At 36.1% G+C, this 21666-nt stretch overlaps 1 protein-coding gene across 1 annotated transcript in view; it reads right to left on the bottom strand.

Moving 5' to 3' along the window:
* Nucleotides 1–21666, bottom strand: part of Vps13B (vacuolar protein sorting 13B) — a 1316993-nt gene that overhangs the window by 1091712 nt on the left and 203615 nt on the right. The window contains exon 11 of the mRNA XM_090406926.1: nt 18655–18771. Coding sequence (XP_090263052.1) covers nt 18655–18771 — 117 coding nt within the window. The remainder of the gene's footprint in view (nt 1–18654; nt 18772–21666) is intronic.

The raw sequence follows: 21666 nt of genomic DNA, 5'->3' as shown, positions 1-21666 counted from the left end.
ACAAAACTTAAATACAGATCTTTGTTATATTGCCATGATTTCTCAACTATCTTTCATAAAGTGAAAATCTGAACCTGACAGCCTCTATTTGGCCTGAATCCAGCTTGTTTTTCACCAAGCTTCTCTTCCACAATCCTTCTGAACCGTTTCTCAAGTATACTTGCATTATCTTACCAGGAACACTCAGTAATGAAATGCCTCAGTAATTCTCACATTCAGTTTTATTTCCCTTTTAATATATGGGTACTATGAGAGCTCTACTCCAATCATCTGGAATACGTCCCTCTATCCAGGTCTTCTGAACTATGCAGTACAGCCACTGTAAGACTTTTATACCTCCATACTTTTTATATCCAGCCGGCATGAAATTCTGTTATGTTGTACCATCATTTGAAAATTTTGGTTTAAGCCAATAAGAATACAATTTGGTTGGCTAAATCCCAAATTGCCAGCCCATCCTCATCTGTTCAGTATCCAGGTAGATAGATACCTAACAGGGTGCACCACGAGAAGGTGAGGACTGGGCATTAGGTCAGAAGCCCTGGTCGGTTCTCCACATTCCTTTGAAGGCTATGTGAAGGTCTCCTCTCAGTTATATAGCTTTGACCCTTAAGCACCCCCCCCCTCCAACTACCACTAGTGTAAACATCAGGCAGTCACCAACCAAGGAAGAAAGAAAGAAAGAAGGATATTGTTTACTACTCGGGCCAGAACAACTGTGACAGTATATAGCATACTAAAATAACCAAGTTAAAGAAAGAAGTATCCAGATCAAGGCAAAGACATGAGATGTTCCGATGGAAACTCTGTTCATGGTGAAGGACTGTTTATAAAGAAAAAACTGTGAGCAGAGCTTTATATCTACATTATATTAATGTTCTTGGATTGTAAATAAGTATAACTGTATGTATGTGTTAAGCAAGAGTCTGTCTTAATTCTGTAAAATGCTGAGTAGTGTGTTAGAGTTGCATGTGGACAGAATGTATATATTGTGCAATGTAGTTTTCTGAAGTTAGTTAAGCTGAGAGAAACAGCTATTCTCCATTACTTGTCTGGTGTGTAATTACAATCTTTTAGTTAGAATAAATGTTTTGTTGAACAACATTCTGTTCTTATCATTGTCAATGCACCATCTTAAAAAAATCACGAAGCTGTGTTAATTAGATATTGCCACGATCAGTTGTAAGGATAAAAGAAATTTGACTAGATATTGCCTTTAATCCATTTTTCAATTCCTCACTCTCTATTGTTCAGTCTGACTGGTGCAGCCGTAGAATAAATAACTTTGTCAGACTGAAGAGTGTGAGAAATTGAATAAGGCACAATCGTGTAGCCAGTGATAACTATATTTAAATTCTGTTACACGGGAAATAGGAACAAAGGGCAAGAACAGGAAGGATAGGGGGGACACAAATTAAGATAGAGGAAAATAATACCGTAATATAGATAATCTTTGTGAGACAGTGCAGTCAATCCAGCATAGAGGATTAAATATAAGGCGAGCAAGATTTTCTTTAAACTGGCGCAGTCTAAGAAATAATAACATCATCAAAACTTTACTATTTTACAAATGGCACAGACAAAAAGGAACTTTTACAGCATCTCAATGAGTTCCTGGCTCTCTGGCGGTCTCTAATAATAATAATAATAACAGTAAGTTTACCAATCTGACTGGCCAAGTGAAATAGAGTCTCTACTTTCCAATCAATAGGCTATGAACTTGAATCACTATGGAATGGATGCTTATGAAATGTCTTAGGTGGCTTGAAGTGATTTAAAACATTCCATGCTTGGTCTCTACAGATTTCTGGATTATCATATTCTAAGCACATCCCATGATACAGAATATCTCTAGAATCTTTTGTGGGTGAATTCACATAAGAAAAGAAGTCAATGAATTTCAACAAATGAGGAATTATTAGTCATTTTGAATCTTTTTGTCAGTAAAAACAATCTTTCATTGTGCAGTCTTGATCCTAGAGCTGGTTAGTATGAATATAACCCATCAGGGCAAATAAACAATGATCTTAGCAGTTCTTTATAACTGAATGTGTACAATACATAGTTCAAAATCATACAGAGTTGAATTTTTAATTGTCAATATTTTCACTGCTTTTGTGAGAATAATAATGATGAAAGTGATAAATTTACATTATTCAAAGAATTCTATTCAGTTTTATTTATATTTTTATTTATTTAATCTATTCAGTTTTATTCTGCTCAGCACATGGACTGGTTATTACTAACACCATGTTCCAAAATAAAAATGTCCACAAATTCACATGAGAGAGAAGACGCAAGGAATAAGAAAAGTCTCATTGACTATGTTATTGTTGATAGTGATGTTTTCTCCCTAGTGCAGGACACCAGAGTGTACAGAGGATTTGAAATTGGAAGTGATCACTATTTAGTCTTGAGCAAGATAAAATTGAATTTCATATTGAAAAGAAGAACATGTAAGAAAGTTTTAAAGCGAATAAAAGTTGAGCAGCTCTCAGATGTGAACTATAGACTAAAATACACAAAGATTATTGAAGAAAAAATGAGAGTTTGAGAACAGGAACCAAACCTTGGAGATTCAGTGGCAAGATTTGAAGAAAACCCTGATTGATTCAGCCAGAGAGGCATGTGGTGAGGTTGTCTGCAAGGACAGAAAAATCAGAACTCCATGGTGGACACAGGAAGTTAAAGAGGCAGTGAAGGGAAAGAAGAAAGCATATCAAAAGTTCCTGGCAAATAAGTCAGCTTTTGCTCTTAGAGAATACAGAGAAAAATGTAAGAAAGAGAAACACTGTGTAAAACTAGCTAAACAAAAGTCATGGGAGGACTTTGGCAAGAACATAGAAAATAAATATCAAAAAGGAGGTAAGATATTCTGGAGGTTGTCAAAGTAGCTTAGAAATGGAGGAAAGAGTGCTGTAAAAGGAGTTAGAGATGATAAAGGTGACATGAAAACTGGAGAAAAAGATATCCTTGAAATATCGAGTAATTAGTTTGAAAAATTGCTAAATGAAACAAGCAGTGATGGCACAGTGGTAAAAAACACTCAACAGGCAGGAATACATATCCATACTTGAAAAAGAAAAAGCCATCAAAGGCTTGAAATGTGGAAAGGTAGCAGGAGTAGATGATATTCGACCAGAAATGCTGAAGTATGGTGGTATAAAAGTCCTACAGTGGCTGCACTATATAGTACAGATAGCCTGGACAGAGGGACTAATTCCCAATGATTGGAGTAGAGCTCTCATAGTACCCATATATAAAAAAGCGAAATAAAACCAAATGTGAGAATTACAGAGGTATATTTCTCTATTGAGTGTTCCTGGTAAGATTTATGCAAGTATACTTGAAAAACAGTTGAGAAGAATTGTGGAAGAAAGGCTTGGTGAAGAACAAGCTGGATTCAGGCCAAATAGAGGCTGTCAAGATCAGATCTTCATTTCACGACAAATAGTCGAAGGTATGGGAATCCATAGGATTCCCATACCTTACGTCAAAGGCATCTCCGAACGTCTTTCTAAAATTATGAAGAAATACAATTTTGTCACTACTTACATACCTATCAACCAAATTTACAACTTGTTACCTTCTCCTAACGACAAACTCTCACCTTTGTTGTTGCCTGGTGTTTATGAGATTTCATGCTCATGCAAATTGTCTTACTTTGGACAGACAGGTAGGTCTGTTCAGAAACGCATCTCGGAACATCAAGACCACATGCGTCTTTTTAAATTGTAAAAATCTGGCCTCTCTCAACACGGAATTAAAAATCCAAGCCATAGGATCCATTGGGAAAAAATCTAAACTTTTACAAAGATCTTTATATAAACATGAACGTTTATATAAAGAAAGTTCTGAAGCCCTACTACACAGACCAAATTTAAACTGCAACGACGTTCTTATTATTCCTAAAGTATGGGAAACTGTCATACAAAATTGTGTAAAATAATTATTATTATTATTTTTTTTTTTTACTTCTGTAACACGTTACGCACGTTTAATGAGATTCTATTGTAATCATGCGCCCTAACTGTATGTTATTCCTATTATTGATTAAACTGCTGTACTGATAATGTCCTAAGATACTTAGGATGAAATATTTACAATTAAATAATTTTCATTGTAGTTAATACAGGTGCTTCTTTTAATTAAAGATACGAATGTCTTCAAACATGGTTATGTATGTGATGAAGGGGTGGAAAAATATGCTTTAGGTTCGGTCGTTTTAAATATGTCTGGGGAGGGGAAAAGAAAAAATTCTAGAACAAGACCAAATAGATTGCATATCTAATTATAAGAATAGGCTAGGTGGTAATTTATTATGTCTATACACAAATGCCAGGAGGATTAGAAACAAAGGGGTTGAGTTCATTACTTTATTAAATACGATGTGACCTAAGATTGTCTCACTTACCATATCAGATATCTCGCTTACCATATCAGAACAAGATATGGTAAGTGAGATCGAGTGTATAATGGGTATACTATTTTTAGAAATGACAGAAGAGATAGGAGAGGAGGAGGAATGCTACAAATGATATCAGATAACTTAAGTCCAGTTAGGGTAGAAACAAAAGGAAACAATGATGATAACAATGTCCCATGTAGCGGTGAGTTTGAGTCTATCTGATTGGTGTTAGGTGGTGGTTAACAGAATGAAATATATGGCGGAGTGTTGCTACAGACCTGGCGGCTCAGTTGCAGGGAATGAAGAAATGCATCACCAATTTAGCCTTATGAAGAAAAAACGAATTATCATTATGGGTGACTTTAATTTTCCAAACATTGATTAGGTAGAAGAGAAATCTCATGATAAGAAAGAGGAATTTATTGAATTGTTGCAAGACAACTTTATTAAGCAGCATGTGAACGAAGGAACTCAAGGTCAAAGAGTGTCAGATTTGCTCATAGCGCTAGAAGGGGTCTCTGTCAAGAATATGGCTATTTTACCATCAAATGGTGACAGTGATCATGGCGTACTTTTTTGGGAAGTATCTAATTGTATTGATGCTCGGATTAAAAAGGGTTACATGCTGAACTACAAAGCTGGAAATTATGATCAATTTAGGAGAAGAGTATCTTTGGTCCCATGGTATCAGTTACTGAATGGGAAAAATGTCAGCAATGCATGGGAATCTTTGAAAAAGTGCTTAAATCAGGTGGTATCTGAATGTATCCCTAGTGTTCAAAGAATAAATAGGTTCGGTGCGAAATAGATGCGCAATCTTATTAAGCAAGAGATTGACAAGAAAAAGATGATGTGGAAAGAATATTGTGAGAATAAGAGTGCAGAGTTATGAAATATATAAAGCTTGGGCCAGAAAAGTAACAAGTATTGTGAGGAAAGCTAAATCAGAGTATGAAAAGAAATTGGCCATGCAAACTAAAGGCAATCGAAAAGAATTTTATCATTATGTCACAAGTAAAAGAAAGAATGAATGTGAAAGAATAACTTTATTGAATGCAGATGGTACTCAAGTGTTGGAAGCTAATGAGATTGTTCAGTTAATGAGTGCTCACTTTGCTAAGATATATCAACCACATGTGTCTAATGTGCAAAGTGCTACTGCTACATTGGATGAAGAGTTAGAGATTCATGAAAATGGGATTGAAGAGCTGTTGCATAACCTGGATAAGAATTTGTTTCTAGGCAGAGAAGGAATATCAGCCCACTTGCTAAAGGAATGTTCAGCCGAACTGGCTACACCTTTCACATGTTTGTATAACATGAGTCTCAGCTCAGGAACGATACCACAGGAATGCATGATAGTTCCATTCTATAAGGGTCGTGCCAAAACTGATGTGTCTAACTACCAAAGTATCAGAATCTCTGGTGTGATAGTGAAGATTTTAGAGAAGTTCATAAGAACTCGCATAGAGAAATGGGTAGACAAACATGCCATACTCTGCAAGGAACATCATGGGTTTACTAAAGGAAGGTCATGTTTTGGCAATTTGCTCATATTTTATAACAATGTTACAGCCGAGTTAGATAAAGGGAATAATACACTATGATAATGTTGGATTTTTCTAAGACATTTGATAGAATACCACACAAAAGGATGTTGCATAAACTGGAGAATATGGGATTGGAATGTCTGCAAGGGTAGAAAAATCAGAACTCCATGGTGGACACAGGAAATTAAAGAGGCAGTGAAGGAAAAGAAGAAAGCATATCAAACGTTCCTGGCAAATAAGTCAGCTTTTGCTCTCAGAGAATACAGAGACAAATGTAAGAAAGTGAAACACTGTGTAAAACTAGCTAAACAAAAGTTGGGAGGACTTTGGCAAGATCATAGAAAATAAATATCAAGAAGGTGGTAAGATATTCTGGAAGTTGATGAAGAAGCTTATAAATGGAGGAAAGAGTGCTGTAAAAGGAATTAGAGATGATAAAGGTGACATGAAAACAGGAAAAAAAAAAAAATCTTTGAAGTATGGAGTAATTACTTTGAAAAATTGCTAAATGAAACAAGCAGTGATAGCACAGTCGTAAAAAACACTCAACAGGCATACAGTCAGGAATACATATCCATACTTGAAGTAAAAAAAGCCATCAAAGGCTTGAAATGTGGAAAGGCAGCAGGAGTAGATGATATTCGACCACAAATGCTGAAATATGGTGGTATAAAAGTCTTACAGTGGCTGCATTGCATAGTTCAGAAAGCCTGGACAGAGGGATGAATTCCCGATGATTGCAGTAGAGTTCTAATAGCATCCATATTCATCATCATCATCATCAAATTCCTGCCATGTACCCACAAGGGGTGTACAGGATATGATAGTACTACATGAAAAAAAATTACATCATTATTAATTTCCAATCTACAATTTTCCTCCAAATCAGTCTGTTACTTGTCAAGACTCCAACATTAACACACCTTATATTTCTATCGTCTAAGGCACTTTGTACCGTATCAATCCACCTATATCTTGGTCTTCCTCTGGGTAGTTTTGCTGCCAACCTGGCAGTGAACATGTGTTTTGCTAATCTTTCCTCGTCCATTCAGTTTAAGTGACCATACCACCTGAGATTAGCTCTGCTAACGCATTCCTGTATGCTGACAATGTCAAGTTCATTTCTAATATCCTCGTTTTTAATATGATATTGCCATTGATGCCATCTGTTCACGCCTATAATCTTTCTCAGGACTCTCATATCTGTGGTCTCTAGTCTTTGGTCAAGTGTTTTACTTCTGACCCAGCTCTCAGATCCATAAGTTAAAACTGGTTTGAACACTGTCTTGTATACAGCTAATTTAGTGTTCCGACTAATTTCTCTCTTATTCCATATGAATTTATTCAGTTGCCTTCCCACCATACCAGCTTTGCTGATTCTGTTGTCTATTTCTATATTTAATTTACCATCTTCAGTAAAAATCGTGCCAAAATAGCTGAAATGTTTTACTTGTTCCACAGGTTCTCCATTCACAACACAGTTGACATTTTCAATGATTCTGCCTATTTTCATTGTCTTTGTCTTTTTATTGCTGACCTTCATACCATATCTATTACAACAGTTATTCAATTTAGTCAGAGACTCTTGCAGACTTGTAGTGGATTTATTTAGAAGTATAACATCATCCGCATAAAGCAAAGAGCTGACATTAACATCTCTAATTTTGATATCATGTTTAATACCACTTTCCTTCATAATGTGATCCATATAGATAATGAATAACAGAGGAGATAATGTACATCCTTGTCTCGCACCAGATTTAACATTAAACCATCTTCCTGTACTTCCTTCAATTCTAAATGCTGACTTACAACTCAAATAAAGACTAAGTATTGCTTGATATAATGCCCCATTGATACCATACAACTGTAGCATTTTGAATAGCTTCTCTCTTGGCACATTGTCATATGCCTTTTGCAGATCTACAAAACTTAAATACAGATCTTTGTTATATTCCCATGCTTTCTCGACTATTTGTCGTAAAGTGAAGATCTGATCCTGACAGCCCCTATTTGGCCTGAATCCAGCTTGTTCTTCACCAAGCTTTTTTTCCACAATTCTTCTCAACCGTTTCTCAAGTATACTTGCATAGATCTTGCCAGGAATACTCAGTAGGGAAATACCTCTGTAATTCTCACATGCAGTTTTATTTCCCTTTTTATATATGGGTACTATGAGAGCTCTACTCCAATCATCGGGAATTCGTCCCTCTGTCCAGTCTTTCTGAACTATGCAGTGCAGCCACTGTAAGACTCTTATACAACCATACTTCAGCATTTCTGGTCGAATATCATCTACTCCTGCTGCCTTTCCACATTTCAAGGATGACTTTTTCTACTTCAAGTATGGATATGTATTCCTGACTGCATGCCTGGTCAGTGTTTTTTATCACTGTGCTGTCATCACTGCTTGTTTCATTTAGCAGTTTTTCAAAGTAATTACTCCATACTTCAAGGATATCTTTTTCTCCCGTTTTCATGTCACTTTTATCATCTCTAACTCCTTTTACAGCACTCTTTTCTCCATTCCTAAGCTTCTTCAACAACCTCCAAAAAAGTTTGCCACCTTCTTGATATTTATTTTCTATATTCTTACCACAGTCCTCCCATGACTTTTGTTTAGCTAGTTTTACACACTGTTTAGCTTTTTTACATTTGTCTCTATATTCTCTAAGAGCACAAGCTGACTTATTTGACAGGAACTTTTGATATGCCTTTTCCTTCACTGCCTCTTTAACTTCCTGTGTCCACGAGGGAGTTCTGATTTTTTTATCCTTGCAGACAACCTCACCACATGCCTCTCTGGCAGAATCAATCAATGTTTTCTTCAGAGTTCGCCACTGAATCTCCAAGGTTTGATTCCTGTTCTGAAACTGTTTCATTTTTTCTTCAATAATCTGTGTGTATTTTAGTCTACAGTTCACATCTGAGAGCTGCAAAACTTTTATTCACTTTAAAACTTTCTTATATGTTTTTCTTTTCAATATGAAATTCAATTTTAACTTGCTCAAGACAAAATAGTGATCACTTCCAATTTCAAATCCTCTGTACACTCTGGTGTCCTGCACCAGGGAGAAAACATCACTATCAACAATAACATAGTCAATGAGACTTTTCTTATTCCTAGCCTCTTCTCTCCATGTGAATTGGTGCACATTTTTATGTTGGAACATGGTGTTAGTAATAACCAATCCATGTGCTGAGCAGAAATCGAACAGATATTTGCCATTATTATTAGGTTTGCTCTTTTCTCCAAATTTTCCACAAATACTTTTGTATGTCTCACAATCACTTCCTACTCTGCTATTTAGATCCCCAACAAGGATCAACTTTTCATTTTTCATTGTGTCAGTTGCTTTTTCTAAAGCTTCAAAAAATTCCTCCACTTCTACCTTAGTAGAACCTTCTGTGGGACCATAGGCACAAATAAGTCTCATTGTCCAGCAACATTACTCTACTTGAGACTGACTGCCATTCAAGAAGATTAGCCTCGTATTTTGTGTTGAATGCGAGTATGGCTACTCCTTCTTTTCCTTGATTGTCATTGCCTGAATATAACATTTTGTATTTATTGCTCAGAAAGATCTCACCAGTTTTGGTCTTTATTGTTTCCGTCCCCCCTATTATGTCGATCTGGTACTTATCTAATTCCTCAGCTTGCTCCATTTCTTTGCCATTCATTCTTCTTACGTTGATAGTACCGATCTTTAACTCTGGTGATGTTGAGTTGGTTTATTTTCAGATTTGTTCCAGTAGCTGGCTTTTCGCTGTTCGCCCTGGTTCCGTGGCGAAAACAACAGGGGCCTTGTTTAACCGGGCGACGCCCCCAGCCGGCATGAAATTTTGTCATGTAGTACCATCATTTTTTATTCTGGTTTAACCAATAAGAATACAATTTGGTCAGCTAAATCCCAAATTGCCAGCCCATCCTCGTTCGTTCAGTATCCAAGTAGATACCCAACAGGATGCACCACGAGAAGGTGAGGATTGGACATTAGGTCAGAAGCCTTGATCGGTTCTCCGCATTCCTTTAAAGGCTATGTGTTGGTCTCCTCTCAGTTATACAGCTTTGACCCCTTAAGCACCCCATATTATCCATATTTAAAAAGGGATTAGTTTCCATATTTAAAAAGGGAAATAAAATGAATGTGTGAATTACAGAGGTATTTCATTAATGCATGTTCCTGGCAAGATCTATGCGATCATACTTGAGAAACAGTTGAGAAGAATTGTGGAAGAAAAGCTTGGTGAAGAACAAGCTGGATTCAGGCCAAACAGAGGCTGTCAGGATCAGATCTTCACTTTACGACAAATAGTTGAGAAAGCATGGGAATATAACAAAGATCTGTATTTAAGTTTTGTCAATCTGGAAAAGGCATATGATAAGATGCCGAGAGAAGCTATTCAATATGTTACAGTTATATGGTGTCAATAGGGCATTATATCAAGCAATATTTAGTCATTATATGAGTTGTAAGTCGGCAGTTAGAATTGAAGGAAATACAGGAAGATGGTTTAATGTTAAATCTGGTGTGAGACAAGGATGTACATTATCCCCTCTGTTATTCATTATCTATATGGATCACGTTATGAAGGAAAGTATTATTAAACATGATATCAAAATTGGAGATGTTAATGTCAGCTCTTTGCTTTATGCAGATGATGTTATACTTCTAAATAAATCTGCTACAAGTCTGCAAGATTCACTGACTAAATTGAATAACTGTTGTAATAGATATTGTATGAAGGTCAGCATTAAAAAGACAAAGACAATGAAAATAGGTAGAATTGTTGAAAATGTCAACTGTGTTGTGAGTGGGGAACTTGTGGAACAAGTAAAACATTTCAGCTATTTAGGCACGATTTTTACTGAAGATGGTAAATTAAATATGGAAATAGACAACAGCATCAACAAAACTGGTATGGTAGGGAGTCAACTGAATAAATTCATATAGAATAAGAGAGAAATTAGTCGGAACACTAAATTAGCTGTATACAAGACAGTGTTCAAATCAGGTTTAACTTATGGATCTGAGAGCTGGGTCAGAAGTAAAACACTTGACCAAAGACTAGAGACCACAGATATGAGAGTCCTGAGAAAGATTAGAGGGGTGAACAGATGGCATCAATGGTAACATCATATTAAAAACGAGGATATTAGGAAAGAACTTGACATTGTCGGCATCCAGGAATGCGTTAGCAGAGCTAATCTCAGGTGGTATGGTCACTTAAACAGAATGGGCAAGGAAAGATTAGCAAAACAAGTGTTCTCTGCCAGGTCGGCAGCAAAATGACCCAGAGGAAGAAAGAGATATAGGTGGATTGATACGGTACAAAGTGCCTTAGACAATAGAAATATAAGGTCTGATAATGATACTATTGGAGTCTTAACAAGTAACAGAATGATTTGTAGGAAAATTGTAGATAGGCAGTTAGTAATGATGTAAATTTTTCATGCAATACTATCATATCTTGTACGCCCCTTGAGGGTACATATCAGAATTTGATGATGATGACTCTTGACTTGGATTAGGGGATAGTTGACAGACAGATATCAAAAAGTGGTGTGGTGGTGTGAATCTGCCAGATTTAAAGTGATCAGTGGTGTACCTCAGTGTTCAGTCCTTGGGCCATTATAGTTCAAGCTATACATTTATGACATCAGGAAGGATCTAACATCAGATATGCAATTGTTTGCCAATGATGCAGAGATAGGCAGGGCAATCAGGATACTAGTGATATTCAACAATTACAAAATGATTTGAATAGACTGGAAATTTGGGCAAAGGAAAATGGTGGTCAATTTAATTTTAATAAGTGTAAAATTATGCACTTTAGGGTGATTAACAGTTCCAGTGTGTGCTTAAGGGTCAAAGCTATATAACTGAGAGGAGACCTCCACATAGCCTTTAAAGGAATGCAGAGAACCGACCACGGCTCCTGACCTAATGTCCAATCCTCACCTTCTCGTGGTGCACCCTGTTGGGTATCTACCTGGATACTGAATGAACAAGGATAGGCTGGCAATTTGGGATGTATTTGACCAAATTGTATTCTTATTGGCTTAAACCAAAATACAAAATGATGGTACAAAATGACAAAATTTCAAGGACCCCTTTTGTTTTCACCATGGAACCAGGGCGAACAGCGAAAAATCAGCTACTAGAACAAATCCAAAAACTTACCCCAATTCAACATCAGAGTTCAAGATTGATACTATCAACATAAGAAGCCTGAATGGCAAAGAAATGGAGCTAGCTGAGGAATAAGATAAGTACCAGAGCGACATAATAGGGATGATTGAAATAAAAAAGACAAAAACTGGTGAGATCTTTCTGAGCAATAAATACAAAATGTTATATTCAGGCAATGACAATGAAGAAAAAGTAGGAGTAGCCATTGTATTCAACACTAAATACGAGGCTAATCTTCTTGAATGGCAGGCAGTCTCAAGTAGAGTGATGTGGGCAAATATCAGAATGGGGAACTGGACAATGAGACTTATTTGTGCCTATGGTCCCACAGAAGGTTCTACTAAAGTAGAAGTGGAAGAATTTTTTGATGATTTAGATAAAGCAACTAACCCAATGAAAAAGGAAAAGTTGGTCCTTGTTGGGGATCTAAATAGCAGAGTAGGAAATGACTGTCAGACATACAAAAAGATTTTGGGAAAATTTGGAGAAAAGAGCAAAGCTAATAATAACGGCAAATACCTGTTGGATTTCTGCTCAGCACATGGACTGGTTATTACTAACACCATGTTCCAACATAAAAATGTGCACAAATTTACATGGAGAGAAGAGGCTAGGAATAAGAAAAGTCTCATTGACTATGTTATTGTTGATAGTGATGTTTTCTCCCTGGTGCAGGAGACACCAGAGTATACATAGGATTTGAAAGTGGAAGTGATCACTATTTAGTCTTGAGCAGGATAAAATTGAATTTCATATTGAAAAGAAGAACATGTAAGAAAGTTTTAAAGCGAATAAAAGTTGTGCAGCTCTCAGATGTGAACTGTAGACTAAAATACACAAAGATTATTGAAAAAAAAAATCAAAGAGTTTGAGAACAAGAACCAAATCTTAGAGATTCAGTGGCAAGCCTTGAAGAAAACCCTGATTGATTCACTTTCATTGAAAGACATTTCAGATCACTTTATGACAAATAGTTAAGAAAGCATGGGAATAAAACAAAGATCTGTATTTAAGTTTTGTCGATCTGGAAAAGGCATATGACAAGGTTCCAAGAGAGAAGCTATTGAACATACTACAGTTATATGGTGTCAATGGGGCATTATATCAAGCAATATTTGGTCTTTAATTTAGTTGCAAGTCAGCAGTTAGAATTGAAGGAAGTACAGGAAGATGGTTTAATGTTAAATCTGGTGTTAGACAAAGATGTACATTATCCCCTCTGTTATTCATTATCTATATGGATCACATTATGAAGGAAAGTGGTATTAAACATGATATCAAAATTGGAGATGTTAATGTCAGCTCTGCTTTATGCAGATGATGTTATACTTCTAAATAAATCTGCTACAAGTCTGCAAGATTTTCTGACTAAATTGAATAGCTGTTGTAATAGATATGGTATGAAGGTCAGCAATAAAAAGACAAAGACAATGAAAATAAGCAGAATCATTGAAAATGTCAACTGTGTTGTGAATGGAGAACCTGTGGAACAAGTAAAACATTTCAGCTACTTAGGCACAATTTTTACTGAAGATGGTAAATTAAATATAGAAATAGACAACAAAATCAGCAATGCTGGTATGGTAGGAAGTCAATTGAATAAATTCATATGGGATAAGAGAGAAATTAGTCAGAACACTAAATTAACTGTATACAAGACAGTGTTCAAACCAGTTTTAACTTATGGATCTGAGAGCTGGGTCAGAAGTAAAACACTTGACCAAAGACTAGAAACCGCAGATATGAGAAGCAGCGTGAACAAATGTCAATGGCAATATCATATTAAAAAAGAGGCTATTAGGAAAAAACTAGACATTGTCAGCATCCAGGAATGGGTTAGCAGAGTTAATCTCAGGTGGTATGGTCACTTAAACAGAAAGATTAGCAAAGCAAGTGTTCTCTGCAAGGTTGGCAGGAAAACGACCCAGAGGAAAACCAAGATATAAGTGGATTGATACAGTACAAAGTGCCTTAGATGATAGGAATATAAGAACTGATAATGTTGGAGTCTTGACAAGTGACAGACTGATTTGGAGGAAAATTGTAGATAGGAAGTTAGTAATGATGTAAATTTTTCATGTAGTACTATCATATCCTGAACATCCTTTGAGGGTATATGTCAGGAATTTGAATTCGGATAGGAATTTGAAGTTCAAAGGTCACATAGCAAAAGTTGCAAATACAAGTGAGAGGATAATTGTGATATTTAAGTTAACCTTAACATGTAAGGATAAGTCTTTCTTTTAAGGTTACACGGTGATCAGCATTCATATTTATGAATTTAGGGACACAATACACACATGTTGAAAACATTATTTTACTGATTAATAATAAAATAATAACTTGACATTTCGACCCCTGTATTGAGGTCATCATCAGGATACATGTGTATAAGAACCAAGCTACATGCTGTTGCACTCTATACAGGTAAATTACATCTACGTTGTTAACTAATAATTTTTCTTAGCCTGCCCTCTACTGATTAAAAAAAAAAAAAAAAACTACAATAAACTCTGCTCAAGTCCTCACGTACTAGGATTCTTCTGGAATTATACAGTTCATATTGTTATATTATGATTATCTTCTGAATTTGTACAGTAAGGTTGCTATTGAATGTTTGGGGGGGGGAACACTTCACCAAGTCTTCTTGTATTGAGATTTTTCTTTGTGGTTACTATGAAGGTTGCAGATGGGTCCTCACATTCTTGGAATGGTTAGACCATCATTTTTACTCAGATTCAGATCATGTTTGAGCATTTCACATGCTTCTTTGAATTTCCGCTCGAACCAGGTTTTGGTGCGGTGTAGGGACTTGGTACCTTTCCAATCAATTCTGTGGTATGTTTGCAGTACGTGGTCAGAAAGGCCGGTTTTTCCAAATTGGAGGTATTTTATGTGTCATTTGTGTTCATCCTTCCTGATTGGGATGGTTTGCCCTGTTTCTCCTATGTATGGTATTTTACATGTGCATTGTATTTTGTAAACCCCTGGGTGGACTAGGTGTGGCAGAGGATCCTTGGAAGAACTGAGTAGGTGTCTTAATTTTGTCGGGGGTTTAAAGGTGGCTTTGATGTTGCATTTGTGTAGTGTTCTGTCTATTTTAACAGGAAACTGCCTGTTTACTAAATTCAACCAAAAAATTAAGCAGCAACCTAAACAAAGCTGAAAAACTGGCCCTCAAATCCCTAAAAAATAACCGTGACATTATTATCACAAAAGCAGATAAAGGGAATGCCACTGTTGTTTTAAATTGGACAACCTACATAGAAAAAATGAACCATTTGATATCAGACCAGAACACCTACCAAATGGTAAATTACAATCCCACGCAACGCAACAAAAAGAAAACTACTGAACTACTTAAATCAGTTAACACATGGCCGGAAGAAACATTTAAAAAATTAATACCGCAGTATGCTTGTGCACCCAGAATTTATGGCCTGCCAAAAGTACACAAAACAGACACACCATTACGTCCAATTGTGGAAGGAATCGACAGCCCGAATTACCACTAATTCAAAAAATTAGTGGCCACACTCATAGGAATTGGTTGGTCATTCCCCTTCCTACATAAAAAATACACAACATTTCATAAACAAAATTAAAATCATTACACTCAACGACCAAGATCTATTAGTGAGTTTGACATAACTTCCCTCTTCACCAATGTCCCAATCAATGATACTATCTTGCTCTTACAGAACATATTTCCACACGACATCACGGCCCTCTTTGCCCATGTACTCCGCTCCGGATATTTCGTGTGGCAAAACAATTTTTACCTTCAAAAAGAGGGTAACAACTTTCAACCCCCCCCCCCCCCAATAGCAAACTTTTATATGGAAGACTTTGAGCAACGCACTCTAGAGTCGGCTTGCCTAACACACAAAATTTGGCTCATATACGTCGACAATATTTCGCCATTTGGCCCCACAGCTGCGACGCACTAAATAAATTCCTCAGCTACCTGAACAAATAACACAAATGCATCAAATTCACCATTGAAATAGAAAAAAACAACTATCTTCTGTTCCTAGACACACTTGTCACACGTCTTCCTTCAGGCTGTCTCTCCTTCTCAGTTTACCGCAAACCTACACATTCACAGGCCAGTACATACACAAAGCTTCTTATCACCACCCAACACAAAAAATAGGGTTCATAAACACCCTTAAACACAGAGCTCAAACTATTTGTTGAAATGAACAAGCTCTTAACCATGAATATGAGACCATCAAACATATACCTTTATAAAAAAATGGATACAGTATAAAAACCATTCACAAGATCCTCCACAAAGATACCACTAATAACAAAAAAGATTTCAAGAATGCTATTGCTATACCATATGTTAGAGGCATTTCCGAAAAAATAGACAGAACACTACACAAATACAACATCAAAACCACCTTTAAACCCCCGACAAAATTAAAGACACCTATTCAGTTCTTCCAAGGATCATCTGCCACACCTAGCCCACCCAGGGGTTTACAAAATACAATGCACATGTAACATACCATACATAGGGGAAACAGGGTGAACCATCCCAATCAGGAAGGATGAACACAAACGACACATAAAATACCTCCATTTTGGAAAAACTGGCTTTTCTGACCATGCACTCCAAACATACCACAGAATTGATTGGAAAGGTACCAAGTCCCTACACTGCACCAAAACCTGGTTCGAGTGGAAATTCAAGGAAGCATGTGAAATGCTCAAACATGATCCGAATCTGAATAAAAATGATGGTCTAACCATTCCATGAATGTGGAGGACCCATCTGCAACCTTCATAGCAACCACAAAGAAAAATCTCAATACAAGAAGACTTCGTGAAGTGTTTTTTTTTTTTCCTGAACATTCAATAGCATCCTTACTGTACAAATCCAGAAGATAATCGTAATATAACAATATGAACTGTATAATTCCAGAAGAATCCTAGTATTTGAGGACTTGAGCAGAGTTTATTGTAGGGTTTTTTTTGTTTTTTATAATCAGTAGAGGGCAGGCTAAGAAAAAAGATTAGTTAACAACGTAGATGTAATTTAACTGTATAGAGCGCAACAGCATGTAGCTTGGTTCTTATACACATGTATCCTCCTGATGATGACCTCAATACAGGGGTCGAAACCTCAAATTATTATTTTATTATTAATCAGTAAAATAATCTTTTCAACGTGTGTTTTGTGTCCCTAAATTCATAAACATGAATGTATGGATAAGGAAGTCATTTTGCCTCTTCATGAGGCTTTGATAAGACTATTCCTGGATTATTGCGATCAGATTTGGTTTCCTGGGTTCCAAGGGGATAAAGAAGCTGTGCAAAGAAGAGTTACAAAGATTATATCTGGATTATGGGATTTAGATTATGAGGACAGATTGTGAGTATGTGGATTGCACACTCTGGTTAACAGGAGAAAGATGTGATATGATAGAGGTCTATAAACTTTTGAATGGGTGTTATGGGATATCAACTGTTGAAATTATTCGCTATATGGAAGGTGGGGAGAGAACACAGGGGCATGCATGGAAGTTATCTTTCTTCACAGTCAAGAAAGGAATAAAAGGTAGGTTTTTCTCCTAGAGAGCAGTGAGTGAGTGAGTGAGTGAGTGGAATAATTTGCCCTTAGAGGTAGTGAGTGCATCTAGTGTGAATGAATTTAAGGGAAAGTATGATAGCTAGTTTGGTGATTTTTAGCCTCCCTTGATGAGTGTTTGACTCCTGGAGGTCTCAGATAATAATAATAACAATAATAAGAAGAAGAATATACAGAGCAACAGTACTCAGTCTCCAATCCACTTATTGGCTTTCACAGTTCCCCAAAGTATACCACTATACTTGGGCTCCTTCCAGGCATGACCTGACGGAGTAAGCAATAACTGGATTTTTCACTAGCTGGGTCAGGAAACCTGATTCATTAACAGTGGGGTCAATGCCTTGTGCTATTGGACAGCTAACCTGCATATTACATTACATATATATAGGGGAGGGGGACAGAAACCAGCTGAACATGGAAACATTCAGAACTCTAATAAAGTGGAGTTTGCCAGTTAATGAAAGTTATCTATCACCTAGGGATCTAATTTGGCTCTTTAAATATTAGATTTTGATTTTTAATGTTTTTGAAACCTCAGTAGTTAACTGCAGCTTGCAATTTAATGTTTGATGCAAACATTAAATTGCAAGCTGCAGTCCTATTATCACTTCAAGTTGCAGTTATTTCGTCACATTAATTTTTTTTAAATTTAAAATGAAATATTCTGGTGTGGTATTATCCAGTAAAAAATTTTAAACTGGACAACATTTTCCCCTACTTCAAAAAAAAAAAAAAAGTACATATATATTAAAGACTCCTTCTAACTTGAGATTTATTGTGGCTGCTCATTATATAATAGTGAAGATCTTTCTAAAAATGAATCTGTATTATGGTTAGATTATGAAAGTGAATTAGAATGAAAAAACAAAATACCATAACATTTTCACATACTTAGGCACTTACCATTATTAAACAAGGTGAGTTCTATAAGGCCAACTGTTGCTTCACAAGCCAAGAGTGAATATGTCTGCATATTTGACAACTGTACAGTTTTAACCTTTAACTTCAGATGAGATTTTGCTGCATACAAAAAAAAAAAAAAAAAAAAAAAAAAAAAAAAAAAAAAAAACATGCATTTTTAATCAAAAATTTTGTGAAAATTAGAAATTAGTTTAATATTCACTAGGTTATCTTAAGGAGGAAAAGATAAACAGGAAAAAATAATTTAATTTAATTTCAAGAACTAATTAACATCAAGTTGCAAATCAGGCTAGAGAATTTAGCCACATAGCCTTTAAAGGAATAATGTCCAATCCTCACCTTCTCATGGTACACCCTGTTGGGTATCTACCTGGATACTGAACGAATGAGGATGGGCTGGCAATTTCGGATTTAGCTGACCAAATTGTATTCTTATTGGCTTAAACCATATAGAAAATGATGGTACAACATGACAAAATTTCATGCTGGCTGCGGTGTCGCCCGGTAAAACCAGGGTGAACAGTGAAAATTTCGGATTTGTTCTGACCTTTCAGAACAAATCTGAAAGCACACCCCAACTCAACATCACCAGAGTTAAAGATCGGTACTATCAACATAAGAAGCCTGAATGGTAAAGATATGGAGCTAGCTGAAAATTAGATAAGTACCAGATGGACATAATAGGGGTGACTGAAACAAAAAAAAGGCAAAAAATGGTGAGATCTTTCTGAACAATAAACACAAAATGTTATATTCAGGAAATGACAATCAAGGAAAAGGAGTAGCCATAGTATTCAACACAAAATACGAGGCTAATCTTCTTGAATGGCAGCCAGTCTCAAGTAGAGTGATGTGGGCAAATATCAGAATGGTGAACTGGACAATGAGACTTATTTGTGCCTATGGTCCCACAGAAGGTTCTACTAAGTTAGAAGTGGAGGAATTTTTTGATGCTTTAGTAAAAGCAACTGATACAATGAAAAAGGAAAGGTTGGTCCTTGTTGGGGATCTAAATAGCAGAGTAGGAAATGATTGTCAGACATACAAAAATATTTTGGGAAAATTTGGAGAAAAGAGCAAAGCCAATAATAATGGCAAATACCTGTTGGATTTCAGCTTATTACTAACACCATTTTCCAACATAAAAATGCGCACAAATTCACATGAAGAAAAGACGCAAGGAATAAGAAAAGTCTCATTGATTATATTATTGTTGATAGAGATGTTTTCTCCCTGGTGCAGGACACCAGAGGTATCCTGCACCAGGGAGAAAGGATTTGTACAGAGGATTTGAAAGTGGAGGCGATCGCTAAATAGTCTTGAGCAGGATAAAACTGAATTTAATATTGAAAAGAATAACATGTAAGAAAGTTTTAAAGCGAAGAAAATAATCTGGTACTTATCTCAAAGTCTTTAATTATGAAGAAAAAATTAAAGACTAATTGAACAGGAACCAAACCTTGGAGATTCAGTAGCAAGCCTTGAAGGAAACACTGATTGATTCAGCCAGAGAGGCATGTGGTGAGGTTGTCTGCAAGGATAGAAAAATCAGAACTCCATGGTGGACAAAGGAAGTTAAAGAGGCAGTGAAGGAAAAGAAGAAAGCATATCAAAAGTTCCTGGCAAATAAGTCAGCTTTTGCTCTTAGAGAATACAGAGAAAAATGTAAGAAAGCGAAACACTGCGTAAAACTAGCTAAACAAAAGTCATGGGAGGACTTTGGCAAGAACATAGAAAATAAATATCAAAAAGGAGGTAAGATATTCTGGAGGTTGTTGAAGAGGCTTAGAAATGGAGGAAAGAGTACTGTAAAAGGAGTTAGAGATGATAAAGGTGACATGAAAACAGGAGAAAAAGATATTCTTGAAGTATGGAGTAATTACTTCGAAAAAATTGCTAAATGAAACAAGCAGTGATAACACAGTGGTAAAAAAACACTCAACAGGCATACAGTCAGGAATACATATCCATACTTGAAGCAGAAAAAGCCATCAAAGGCTTGAAACGTGGAAAGACAGCAGGAGTAGATGATATTCCACCAGAAATGTTGAAGTATGGTGGTATAAAAATCTTGCAGTGGCTGCTCTGCATAGTTCAGAAAGCTTGGACAGAGAGAAGAATTCCCGATGATTGGAGTAGAGCTCTCATAGTACCCATATATAAAAAGGGAAATAAAACTGAATGTAAGAATTACAGAGGTATTTCCCTACTGAGTGTTCCTGGCAAGATCTATGCAAGTATACTTGAAAAACAGTTGAGAAGAATTGTGGAAGAAAAGCTTGGTGAAGAACAAGCTGAATTCAGGCCAAATAGAGGCTATCAGGCTCGGATCTTCACTTTATGACAAATAGTTGAGAAAGCATGGGAATATAACAAAGATCTGTATTTAAGTTTTGTCGATCTGGAAAAAGCATATGACAAATTGTCAAGAGAGAAGTTATTCAATATGCTACAGTTATATGGTGTCACTGGGGCATTATATCAAGCAATACTTAGTCTGCATTTGAGTTGTAAGTCAGCAGTTAGAATTGAAGGAAGTACATTAAGATGGTTTAATGTTAAATCTGGTGTGAGAGAAGGATGTACATTATCCCCTCTGTTATTCATTATCTATATGGATCACATTATGAAGGAAAGTGGTATTAAACATGATATCAGAATTGGAGATGTTAATGTATGCTCTGTGCTTTATGAGGATGATGTTATACTTCTAAATAAATCCGCTACAAGTTTGCAAGATTCCCTGACTAAATTGAATAACTGTTGTAATAGATATGGTATGGAGGTCAGCATTAAAAAGACAAAGACAATGAAAATAGGTAGAATTATTGAAAATGTCAACTGTGTTGTGAACGGGGAAGCTGTGGAATAAGTAAAACATTTCAGCTACTTAGGCATGATTTTTACTGAAGATGGTAAATTAAATATGGAAATAGATAACAGAATCAACAAAGCTGGTATGGTTGGAAGTCAATTGAATAAATTCATATGGAA

Source organism: Typopeltis vanoorti, chromosome 17 (assembly GCF_054136105.1).
Source record: "Typopeltis vanoorti isolate ZY-2024b chromosome 17, IOZ_Tvanoo_1.0, whole genome shotgun sequence".
In the NCBI taxonomy this organism is placed as follows: Eukaryota; Metazoa; Arthropoda; class Arachnida; order Uropygi; family Thelyphonidae; genus Typopeltis; species Typopeltis vanoorti.
This window is presented reverse-complemented; position numbering and strand designations above follow the sequence as displayed.